At 45.7% G+C, this 12,960-nt stretch overlaps 1 protein-coding gene across 1 annotated transcript; it reads left to right on the top strand.

Annotated features, from left to right (window-relative positions):
* The first annotated feature begins 37 nt into the window (after nt 1-37).
* Nucleotides 38-6,135, top strand: LOC131951953 (protein ABHD15-like). Its single transcript, XM_059314423.1, has 5 exons — nt 38-336; nt 785-971; nt 2,353-2,506; nt 3,165-3,285; nt 4,466-6,135. Exons 1-5 carry the CDS (start codon nt 150-152, stop codon nt 5,185-5,187), a joined length of 1,371 nt encoding a protein of 456 aa, XP_059170406.1. The 5' UTR covers nt 38-149; the 3' UTR covers nt 5,188-6,135.
* Nucleotides 6,136-12,960: the final 6,825 nt, after the last annotated feature.

The raw sequence follows: 12,960 nt of genomic DNA on the forward strand, positions 1-12,960 counted from the left end.
TTCTGATAGATAGTTTAGCCTTGATGCCCAGGCGAGATAACCCATCATAGAACAGCAATGCAGTCTCACCATTCCAGCGTGTATTCCCTCCCTTACCCAGCGACCAGCCGCCCCCAGACAGAGCCCCAGTACGAGACCACGCCCACCAAATGACACTAATGACAATGATGATAGAACTGACCTACATCAGTGTATTACCATTTCCGGTCTACGTGGCGATCCTGGGCTCCATCGTCCTGTCCATAGGCGTCTTCCTCAAGGGCGTCTTCAACATGGCGCCCCCAGAGGCGCCGGTCTTTTACTTCAGGGAGTCTTCGCTCAACACGTATGTCATGGGTAAGTCCACGTCATAACACTGTTGGTCAGTGTGGGTAGCCACATCACAACACTGTCGGGCAGTGTGGGTAGCCACATCACAACACTGTGTGTGGCTGTCCACATCACGACTCTATATGTCAGCAGTGGTGTCCCCACAAAACAAAGTACGATGTGTGGGGGAGGGGGGGGCTATTCATTACTTACCAGACATCCGTGATCCTGTGAGATCCGAGTATTTGTTGTCTAGAAGTTCTAAGTGACGTTTCGTAGTTTGTTTTTCGGCCTGCTTAACACATAACAGCATTTACCAGCTGAGTATTGAATTGTTTCAGATAAATGTAAACTAAAATATTTATACTTTAGCATCAACTACTATCTAAGTATCGAATCATCTGTTTCAGATAAATGTAAACTAAAGGATCGATATTTCATCCTAATTACTATCTAAGTATCGAATCTGTTTCAGATAAATGTAAACTAAAGGATCGATACTTCAGCCCCAACTACTGGCTGAGCTCTAAGCACGTGCAGACGATCCTTCCCATCATCCTACCCAGGCCGGATGTGACGTATGAGAGAGAATATCTGCAGATGCGCGACAAAGGCGTCGTGGCCCTGGACTGGGCGGTCAACCCCCAGGTCAAGTTAAAAAGGTCAGTCACTTGGTCATTTTGTCCGAGTTAAAAAGGTCAGTCACTTGGTAATTTTGTCCGGGTTAAAAAGGTCAGTCACTTGGTAATTTTGTCCGGGTTAAAAAGGTCAGTCACTTGGTCATTTTGTCCGGGTTAAAAAGGTCAGTCACTTGGTCATTTTGTCCGGGTTAAAAAGGTCAGTCACTTGGTCATTTTGTCCGGGTTAAAAAGGTCAGTCACTTGGTCATTTTGTCCGGGTTAAAAAGGTCAGTCACTTGGTCATTTTGTCCGGGTTAAAAAGGTCAGTCACTTGGTCATTTTGTCCGGGTTAAAAAGGTCAGTCACTTGGTCATTTTGTCCGGGTTAAAAAGGTCAGTCACTTGGTCATTTTGTCCGGGTTAAAAAGGTCAGTCACTTGGTCATTTTGTTCGGGTTAAAAAGGTCAGTCACTTGGTCATTTTGTCCGGGTTAAAAAGGTCAGTCACTTGGTCATTTTGTCCGGGTTAAAAAGGTCAGTCACTTGGTCATTTTGTCCGGGTTAAAAAGGTCAGTCACTTGGTAATTTTGTCCGGGTTAAAAAGGTCAGTCACTTGGTCATTTTGTCCGGGTTAAAAAGGTCAGTCACTTGGTCATTTTGTCCGGGTTAAAAAGGTCAGTCACTTGGTCATTTTGTCCGGGTTAAAAAGGTCAGTCACTTGGTCATTTTGTCCGGGTTAAAAAGGTCAGTCACTTGGTCATTTTGTCCGGGTTAAAAAGGTCAGTCACTTGGTCATTTTGTCCGGGTTAAAAAGGTCAGTCACTTGGTCATTTTGTCCGGGTTAAAAAGGTCAGTCACTTGGTCATTTTGTCCGGGTTAAAAAGGTCAGTCACTTGGTCATTTTGTCCGGGTTAAAAAGGTCAGTCACTTGGTCATTTTGTCCGGGTTAAAAAGGTCAGTCACTTGGTCATTTTGTCCGGGTTAAAAAGGTCAGTCACTTGGTCATTTTGTCCGAGTTAAAAAGGTCAGTCACTTGGTCATTTTGTCCGAGTTAAAAAGGTCAGTCACTTGGTCATTTTGTCCGAGTTAAAAAGGTGAGTCAGATTTTGTCCGAGTATTTGGAGTTGTTCAAATGTTTCGCAATAAAACCAGAGGATCTCGACACGTCATTGTATGTAAACCTGTCTACACCATCAAGACAATAATAAAAGGTCGCCATTTTCTCAGGGACGTTCAATTGTGTGCCTGACAATTTATCGAAGCACACATTCAATAGAGTGTAGAGTCATAAATTTGTCAGCGTTTGTTATGAGAGTGATCTACAGGAATGTCTGATTTATTGATGTCATTCCAGCCTAAATGTTTCCACTTGTGTTGTCATACCAGACTGTCAATGTCTAAATGTTTCCACTTTTGTTGTTCCAGAAAGGCGACCATCCTACTGGTCATTCCGGCCATAACGGAAGGAGCGTCACACGTGAGTCAGATTTGCCAGACTGCACTGTCACGTGGCATGAGGGCCGTGGTCTTCAACAGGAGGGGTCATGGGGGCAGTTACCTGACCACACCCAAACTCCAGGTGAGTAGTGACAGTTACCTGACCACAACCAAACTCCAGGTGAGTTGTGACAGTTACCTGACCAACTCCAGGTCAGGAGTGACAGTTACCTGACCACACCCAAACTCCAGGTGAGTAGTGACAGTTACCTGACCACACCCAAACTCCAGGTGAGTAGTGAGTTACCTGACCACTCCCAAACTACAGGTGAGTAGTGACAGTTACCTGACCACACCCAAACTGCAGGTGAGTAGTGAGTTACCTGACCACACCCAAACTCCAGGTGAGTAGTGACAGTTACCTGACCACACCCAAACTGCAGGTGAGTAGTGAGTTACCTGACCACACCCAAACTCCAGGTGAGTAGTGACAGTTACCTGACCACACCCAAACTGCAGGTGAGTAGTGAGTTACCTGACCACACCCAAACTCCAGGTGAGTAGTGACAGTTACCTGACCACACCTAAACTGCAGGTGAGTAGTGACAGTTACCTGACCACACCCAAACTGCAGGTATGACATAGAAAAAGAAAACACATGACTGAACTCAATTAGGGAGAAAAAACATTACTGCTGACTGCATTTGTTTTATCGTAAACTGAAACCTATGTACATCTGAAGTCCTTATATAACCATGTATTGACCACCCTCTCACGCCATTTCAATGTCCCATTGCCAGAGCTTTGGTGACCCCACGGACCTGCGACAGGTGGTCAAGTACCTGAGACAGCGCTTGCCCAGGTCTCCACTCACGGGTGTAGCCTACGGTACAGGCTGTGGTCTGCTCATGTCCTACCTAGGTAAGTCACACCCCCCCCCCCCCCCAACTAGCTTCTCCATTCATGCCGACACCCCACCCCCCAGCCAGCTTCTCCATTCATGCCGACACCCCACCCCCCAGCCAGCTTCTCCATTCATGCCGACACCCCCACCCCCCCTTGTTACCATTACCTCACTGCCTGAACTCCCCATGACCCCTGATGATTCTAGATTTATCAGCTGTTCTCGGCGCTAGGTAATCAACTCCATTTGTTATCTTTATTTGATGAAGAGTTATCTGACATTGCGTTTGTTTTATCACCGTAAGACGTTCTGCTAGTTTGAGCCAATCACGTTCTTTGTTTCTTCCCGCGGTTTTACGCGGCGTATGGCTATCTTATCATGCCCCCCCCCCCTTTTTTTTCAGTCGGCTTTAAGCAACTAGCTGCATTTATCGCAGAGAATTCATTCAATCCTATTTTTAGTATTGGAATTTGTTGAATGCGTGGACATTTCGTGTTTATTGCCTATAAAACATAATGCTGCACAAGTAAAAGATGAAAGTAATTTTATGCTGCGTTTCGTACGGCTAGAGCAAAGCCTGACCGGGACGGCTAGGGCAAGGCCTGGCCGTGACGGCAAGTGTCTAATATAGTTTTACAACACAATCCCGTACTCGTGTATCGCTTGAGCCATTTCCAATAACGCCCCCTAAGTGGGATTACAAGAACATGAGAGTTCCAGCAGATCTTTTTAAAGGGAAAAAAAAGCTTTGACGTCAGAGATTAAAATATAAGCTCTGTAAGCATTTGGATGAGTTCAAGGGCGGTAGTGTAACAGTAGATTGTCTTCTATGCCCTGCGTCTTACACATTGTGTTTGACGTTTGGAAGTTTGAGAACTCCCGTGGGGGGAGTAATGTTAGTGACATGAGGGCGGAAAGGGTGGGGATGGGTGGGGGAAGAGAGGGGGTAGTAGATTCACGAGGATGGCAGTCACAGAGCAATGCCATAAGGAGCTAACACGTTAAACCTCTGTAGATAACCCTCAAGTTCCCGACCAATGTGGCAACACAACTGCACAAAAGCTAGTCCCGCTGTTGGCCAGGTAATTTTGTAGCAGGTTAAAACTTTGTAAGCTAATAAATTAATTGATCATGTACACATTTGAACCTGTGCAAATATGGCAGGTAAATAATGTTTGACCTGTATGTTGTCCGCAGGTGAGTACGGGTCGTCTGCCCTCCTGACGGTCGCCGCCTGCATCTCCCCGTGTTACGACGTGCCGGAGAGGTTCGCCTCACGGGCCGGCAGCCTGTACGACCTGGTGCTGCTGCTGCGTCTCAAGTACCAGCTGTGTCACCACGCCCTGGCCTTGGCCTCCGTCCTTGACATCGACAAGGTCATGGCCTCTTGGACTTTCTCGGAATTCAACCGGAACGTGGACTGCCCGCTGTACGGGTATTCTGATTTGGAGCAGTTCTGGGAAATGAACAACCCGATTAGGGATGTGGACGATATCGAGGTGCCGGTGCTGTGTCTCAACAGCCTGGACGACCCTGTGTGCGCCCGCGCCGACATTCCCTATGATCTCTTCAAGTGTTACCCCAACTTCCTGCTCGCCGTCACCAAAAACGGCGGACACTGCGGCTTTCTGGAGGGCTTGCCGCCCAAACCGTGGGCAGACGTCTTCTGTCTGGACTACCTCGAGGCCGTGGTGGAGTTCACCACCAAAACCTCCCAGCTACAGCAGCACCGGCCGCGGGCCGTGTCAACCAGCCACGGCCGGACGACCAGCTCCCCGGGACTACGGCCGAGGTCCAGCCACACCTACCTCCAGTACGTCAGCAACACATCGCTCAGTAGCTCCAGCAGCAACTGCAGCGGGCGGACTCGAACCGGCAGCTTCTACAAGAAACGTGGGAGTGAACGCTTCACCATTTGACCGCTGCTCACATCTTGGTTGCTTCCCTTATTCTTGTAATGGCTGGTTGCTTCCCTTGGTTGGTGACGGCCTGGTTGCTCCCCTTGGTTGGTCAGCTGGTCTCGTGTTGTTTGTGATTTCTTCCAATGGGACAAGATGTTAAAAAGACCCCATCTAAAAACCAACAAAAGCTAAGAATCTATAAATATTGTTGCTTAAATTATTAACTATTTATAAAGACTGTTACTATGGTAACCGTTGAGAAAAGCGGTTCGGTGTCTGAATGTCCTGACCTGTGATGTGTGTTCGTTTGGATATAAACAATAATAGAACGAAACCTCGCTGAGGTACAGCGTAGAAATTTTCTTGGATATAAAACTGGAGACAACTCATGAAAATAGAAACCTGTATTAAATTCATGAGCTATTTCCCTTTTACCGTAACTGTGATTACTAATGTGGATTAATTTCGGCTGGCACCGCTATGTACGGAGGGGTCTACATTACATACTGTTGAGTTTCACGAGAAAGTATTTAAATATTTAATACAATTTTTTAATTTTTATCTTACACTTGTTAATATAATTTTCATTCGTAGACTAACATTTTTTTTTCACTCAAATTTTAAGCATTTTGTGGACCGTCCATAAATGACGTCACGCTTTTTTGGATGAATTTTACCCCCACCCCCCCTCCCCTATCTAAACAAAGACATCAACACTCAACTAACGTCACACTACGGCCTAGGGGTCTTCCATAAATGACGTCACACTCGTAGGGGGAGGGGGGGGTCGGTAATTTTGTGACGATGTGTGATGAGGGGGAGGGGGGGTTCAGATGGTGCGACGTCACACTTTTGCTTTATAGATAAGAAATGTTAGGAAACTAATTTTAGACGTTATTTAGCGTTTTAGAAAACAGTTTTAATAAATTATAATAGGAATTGATTAAAATACTCTATTTTGACATATTTCAGACAAAATTTTGGAAAAAAAAATATGTTTAAAAAAAATTCAACTGCAATTGTGAGGGGGGTTGTAGGCTGAGGTGTGACGTCATTTTAGGGGGGGGGGGTCTTGCTTTTTGTGACGACGTGTGACGGAGGGGAGGGGGGGGGAGATAAAAAATCGTCAAAAAAAAGGCGTGACGTCATTTATGGATGACCACCTATCCATCATGTTTAACTTTTTATTTTAGTTTTTTTCCAACCGCATTTGTAAAAAAAAACAACTTAGCTGGACCAAGTTAAGGTATGTTGATCAATTTTTAGTGCAGTATTTTAAAACTTTACAGATTAGTGCGACATGGCAGGATTTAACGATGTTTAATGAGTATGACGTCATTTATGGACGACCACTTGGTTGAGTTGGACGATGACGTAAAGCTAAATTATACGTTGGTGAAGATCGAGGAATGATGTGTGTGTATGTGTGTGTGTGTATGTGTGTGTGTGTTTGTATGTGTTGATGGGGGGGGGGGGGCATAATGTCAGACTTCATCTGTTTTTCAATAATTATTTGCAGTGTTTCTTTCAGACTTTTTTCTCTAGGGGGGACGGGGGGACACTTGATATTTTCGGAAGGCGAGCTAAATTATCCGGGGAGGGGGGGGGGGCGTGGCGGACACTGGTAAAGTATATTTTCTATATAAATTCCATTTCGTTCAGGGGGGGGGGCTATCCTCCCCTAAGAGATGATGTAACTATATTTGTTTATCTATATATATAATTCTCTTCTGGGAGACGCTAGAAAACAAGCTGTAAACGCGCTCCCTACCATCCCCACCCCTACAGTGTCTTAGTGAGCTGTGGTTCTTAACGAGCTACTTATAGTGTTTTAAAGCAAATATTTTCAGTGTCAGCGTTGGTACTGTCGAATTCACAAATTATGAATTACTGAAAAGTAGAAAAAACAACTAAATAGCGGCGTATGTTATGCCGCGGGCCGGCTCGTTTGTTTATAATTAAGCTACGTGGGTGAAAGGGGGGGGGGGCTGTAACAATCTGACACGGTGAATATTTTGTTTTTGATTTCTTGGGAATTGACTATTGTGACTGAGGAATGAATGCAAGCTTTGTTCTATAAACTACAGCCAATCAGATGCGAATCTTTATAAATAGACCGGTATACTCAGCGATCTTGTAAATAAAGGGAAATCCCCAAACTGCTATAAATAAACACAGCAGCTTTTCAAGAAATTGTGATGTATTCTGTGATAACTTGTTTATTTCCATTTGTTTAGTTCATGAAATGTTCATTTTCATATTTTTTTAAGTTCTCGAATTGTTGTTCATTAATTTTGTTTCTGTATAAAATCGCATAAAACTATTCTTTTTAATCTTTGTGATTTCTTCCATAAATTTACTTTTACGTTTTATAAATGCCAATAATCTCATTTTGTTAATTTCTTAAATTAGTATCGTTATGATTAAAGCTGAAATTGGAAAAAAATAGCTCGCACTAGTTGTTTTATTCGTATTTAAATATATGTAAAAAAAAAAACACCTATTTAAAAATTCTGCATTGGCATCTGTTTCTGCATTCACTGTAAACTTTTTTAAACAAACGCGGACAGAAAAAGTTTTTATACTAACATCATAATCAAGCATTGCGAAATCCTGTCTGAAAAAAATTAAAATTAAAAAAAGAAAGCGTTTACAAACGGTTCCCAAACTTGTGTCCCTGCGTCATCTTAGCGCTTTCCAAACCCCTCACCCCATAACTTTTTTTTATCATGGTTGAACAATTTTGAAAAGAGCATAATTTCCTAGTATGGGATAAGGCTATGATAGCCAAAGGGATAAGGCTATGATAGCCAACGGGATAAAAAATCACTTGAAACTCTTCACAGACAAAAAAAAAAGTTTTATTTTTATGATACAAACTTTGACCTTTTACTTTTTAGACGTATTTTTCCTTATTTAGTAGATTTTACTGCCGTTTGTTTGGAATTTATCCCCCCACCCCAGCACGTCCGCACCTCTCCGGGGGCGCGTGTCCCGGGGTGATGCTCCTTTTTTGGAAAGCACTGCTGTACAGGTCAGCATGACCTTAGTGTCGACACCTGGAGACCGTCCAAGCCCCTGGGTGTATGGAGGACATGAGTTTTAATTAGTGCAAAAACTAATTAGTGCAACTATTTCTTTAATTGATTAGGATTTTTGTCAAACTTTGAATAACTCTGGGAGAAATAGGTTGAGGAATTTAAAAAAAAATTTAACAACACAAGTCATTGGCCGGGGGAGCTGTGTGGTGGGGGTGTGATTGTGTGGTAGGTGTGGGTGTGGTGTGTGGGTGTGGTGGGGGTGTGATTGTGTGGTAGGTGTGGGTGTGGTGTGTGGGTGTGGTGGGGGTGTGATTGTGTGGTAGGTGTGGGTGTGGTGTGTGGGTGTGGTGGGGGTGTGATTGTGTGGTAGGTGTGGGTGTGGTGGGGGTGTGGTGGGGGTGTGATTGTGTGGTAGGTGTGGGTGTGGTGTGTGGGTGTGTGATTGTGTGGTAGGTGTGGGTGTGGTGTGACCATCCGTGTGATGTCTCCAGCTACAGATGGTCATCAGTGTTGCGGTGTGTGGGTGTGGGTGTGGTGGGGGTGTGATTGTGTGGTAGGTGTGGGTGTGGTGTGTGGGTGTGGTGGGGGTGTGATTGTGTGGTAGGTGTGGGTGTGGTGTGTGGGTGTGGTGGGGGTGTGATTGTGTGGTAGGTGTGGGTGTGGTGGGGGTGTGGTGGGGGTGTGATTGTGTGGTAGGTGTGGGTGTGGTGTGTGGGTGTGTGATTGTGTGGTAGGTGTGGGTGTGGTGTGACCATCCGTGTGATGTCTCCAGCTACAGATGGTCATCAGTGTTGCGGTGTGTGGGTGTGGGTGTGGTGGGGGTGTGATTGTGTGGTAGGTGTGGGTGTGGTGTGTGGGTGTGGTGGGGGTGTGATTGTGTGGTAGGTGTGGGTGTGGTGTGTGGGTGTGGTGGGGGTGTGATTGTGTGGTAGGTGTGGGTGTGGTGTGTGGGTGTGGTGGGGGTGTGATTGTGTGGTAGGTGTGGGTGTGGTGTGTGGGTGTGGTGGGGGTGTGATTGTGTGGTAGGTGTGGGTGTGGTGTGTGGGTGTGGTGGGGGTGTGATTGTGTGGTAGGTGTGGGTGTGGTGGGGGTGTGGTGGGGGTGTGATTGTGTGGTGGTGTGGGTGTGGTGTGTGGGTGTGTGATTGTGTGGTAGGTGTGGGTGTGGTGTGACCATCCGTGTGATGTCTCCAGCTACAGATGGTCATCAGTGTTGTGGTGTGTGGGTGTGGTGGGGGTGTGATTGTGTGGTAGGTGTGGGTGTGGTGTGTGGGTGTGGTGGGGGTGTGATTGTGTGGTAGGTGTGGGTGTGGTGTGTGGGTGTGGTGGGGGTGTGATTGTGTGGTAGGTGTGGGTGTGGTGTGTGGGTGTGGTGGGGGTGTGATTGTGTGGTAGGTGTGGGTGTGGTGTGTGGGTGTGGTGGGGGTGTGATTGTGTGGTAGGTGTGGGTGTGGTGGGGGTGTGGTGGGGGTGTGATTGTGTGGTAGGTGTGGGTGTGGTGTGTGGGTGTGTGATTGTGTGGTAGGTGTGGGTGTGGTGTGACCATCCGTGTGATGTCTCCAGCTACAGATGGTCATCAGTGTTGTGGTGTGTGGGTGTGGGTGTGGTGGGGGTGTGATTGTGTGGTAGGTGTGGGTGTGGTGTGTGGGTGTGGTGGGGGTGTGATTGTGTGGTAGGTGTGGGTGTGGTGGGGGTGTGGTGGGGGTGTGATTGTGTGGTAGGTGTGGGTGTGGTGTGTGGGTGTGTGATTGTGTGGTAGGTGTGGGTGTGGTGTGACCATCCGTGTGATGTCTCCAGCTACAGATGGTCATCAGTGTTGTGGTGTGTGGGTGTGGGTGTGGTGGGGGTGTGATTGTGTGGTAGGTGTGGGTGTGGTGTGTGGGTGTGGTGGGGGTGTGATTGTGTGGTAGGTGTGGGTGTGGTGTGTGGGTGTGGTGGGGGTGTGATTGTGTGGTAGGTGTGGGTGTGGTGTGTGGGTGTGGTGGGGGTGTGATTGTGTGGTAGGTGTGGGTGTGGTGTGTGGGTGTGGTGGGGGTGTGATTGTGTGGTAGGTGTGGGTGTGGTGGGGGTGTGGTGGGGGTGTGATTGTGTGGTAGGTGTGGGTGTGGTGTGTGGGTGTGTGATTGTGTGGTAGGTGTGGGTGTGGTGTGTGGGTGTGTGATTGTGTGGTAGGTGTGGGTGTGGTGTGACCATCCGTGTGATGTCTCCAGCTACAGATGGTCATCAGTGCTGTGGTGAGGACAGTGCGACAACAACTCTTGCACCAACCCCTAAAGGGAAGTGCTACCCCCCCCCCCACCACTGGGGTCAAACGTGTTGTCATTGGTTACCCGCTATGTGATAAGTGCGACATGCAAGGTTATACTCGTTATTTGAACACGTCTCAAATTGTTTTCAGTTGCTGTGTGTGTTGTTTAAGAAAACGTTGGCTCTAAACTGAATTTTAAAATGTTTTGTTTTGTTTATTGAATTGTATGAAAACATTTGTTAATTAGTTGATTCAACTGTACAGTTCAACAAAGGTGGTTTGTTTTGTTTTTGTTACAACAGTGAACACAACTCACGACCTCAGCAAATTGATCGTTAGGCTAATTAGTTACTGGCTAGCATTGTAACATTTGAGCATTTTGGTTTGTTACATAGTATTAGAAGCAGTAGATGTATGCTACAAGCTGTATAATCCTAGCTGTACCTGTATGCTACAAGCTGTATGTTCCTAGCTGTACCTGTATGCTACAAGCTGTATGATCCTAGGTGTAGCTGTATGCTACAAGCTGTAGATATATGCTATAATTAGGCAAGATGGATCTACTGGGGGACATACGACATGTACAACAGGTAATGTAGGCAAGATGGGTTACACTAACAGGTAATGTAGGCAAGATGGGTTACACTGACAGGTAATGTAGGCAAGATGGGTTACACTAACAGTAATGTAGGCAAGATGGGTTACACTAACAGTAATGTAGGCAAGATGGGTTACACTGACAGGTAATGTAGGCAAGATGGGTTACACTGACAGGTAATGTAGGCAAGATGGGTTACACTAACAGTAATGTAGGCAAGATGGGTTACACTGACAGGTAATGTAGGCAAGATGGGTTACACTGACAGGTAATGTAGGCAAGATGGGTTACACTAACAGTAATGTAGGCAAGATGGGTTACACTGACAGGTAATGTAGGCAAGATGGGTTACACTAACAGGTAATGTAGGCAAGATGGGTTACACTAACAGGTAATGTAGGCAAGATGGGTTACACTAACAGGTAATGTAGGCAAGATGGGTTAAAAGAACAGGTAATGTAGGCAAGATGGGTTACACGAACAGGTAATGTAGGCAAGATGGGTTACACTAACAGGTAATGTAGGCAAGATGGGTTAAAAGAACAGGTAATGTAGGCAAGATGGGTTACACTAACAGGTAATGTAGGCAAGATGGGTTACACTAACAGTAATGTAGGCAAGATGGGTTACACTGACAGGTAATGTAGGCAAGATGGGTTACACTGACAGGTAATGTAGGCAAGATGGGTTACACTAACAGTAATGTAGGCAAGATGGGTTACACTGACAGGTAATGTAGGCAAGATGGGTTACACTAACAGGTAATGTAGGCAAGATGTGTTACACTAACAGTAATGTAGGCAAGATGGGTTACACTGACAGGTAATGTAGGCAAGATGGGTTACACTAACAGGTAATGTAGGCAAGATGTGTTACACGAACAGGTAATGTAGGCAAGATGGGTTACACTAACAGGTAATGTAGGCAAGATGGTTTACACTAACAGGTAATGTAGGCAAGATGGGTTATAACAGGTAATGTAGGCAAGATGGGTTACACTAGCAGGTAATGTAGGCAAGATGGGTTATAACAGGTAATGTAGGCAAGATGGGTTACACGAACAGGTAATGTAGGCAAGATGGGTTACACTAACAGGTAATGTAGGCAAGATGGGTTACACTAACAGGTAATGTAGGCAAGATGGGTTACACTAACAGGTAATGTAGGCAAGATGGGTTATAACAGGTAATGTAGGCAAGATGGGTTACACTAACAGGTAATGTAGGCAAGATGGGTTACACTGACAGGTAATGTAGGCAAGATGGGAACAGGTAATGTAGGCAAGATGGGTTACACTAACAGGTAATGTAGGCAAGATGTGTTACACGAACAGGTAATGTAGGCAAGATGGGAACAGGTAATGTAGGCAAGATGGGAACAGGTAATGTAGGCAAGATGGGTTACACTAACAGGTAATGTAGGCAAGATGGGTTACACGAACAGGTAATGTAGGCAAGATGGGTTACACGAACAGGTAATGTAGGCAAGATGGGTTACACGAACAGGTAATGTAGGCAAGATGGGTTACACTAACAGGTAATGTAGGCAAGATGGGTTACACTAACAGTAATGTAGGCAAGATGGGTTACACTAACAGGTAATGTAGGCAAGATGGGAACAGGTAATGTAGGCAAGATGTGTTACACGAACAGGTAATGTAGGCAAGATGGTTCAGTGGGAGACAACATGTACTGCGATATGGCAGTTTTGAGCTCGTGAGTTAAAGTTTTAACGCTGACATTTTCGACACGCATAGAATAGCGTAGCCTCGACCCGTCATCTAATGTTTAAATTAGTTGATGTTTTTTGTAATATCTTGGAAAAATAATTAGCTTGGCTAATTAAAATCACGGATGGTATTTGAACACCTGCCCCATGTGTTGAAGACAGGTGAAATGACTTGCT

Source organism: Physella acuta, unplaced genomic scaffold (genome assembly GCF_028476545.2).
Source record: "Physella acuta isolate Inbredline_101_S28 unplaced genomic scaffold, ASM2847654v3 ptg000841l, whole genome shotgun sequence".
NCBI classification, from domain to species: Eukaryota; Metazoa; Mollusca; class Gastropoda; family Physidae; genus Physella; species Physella acuta.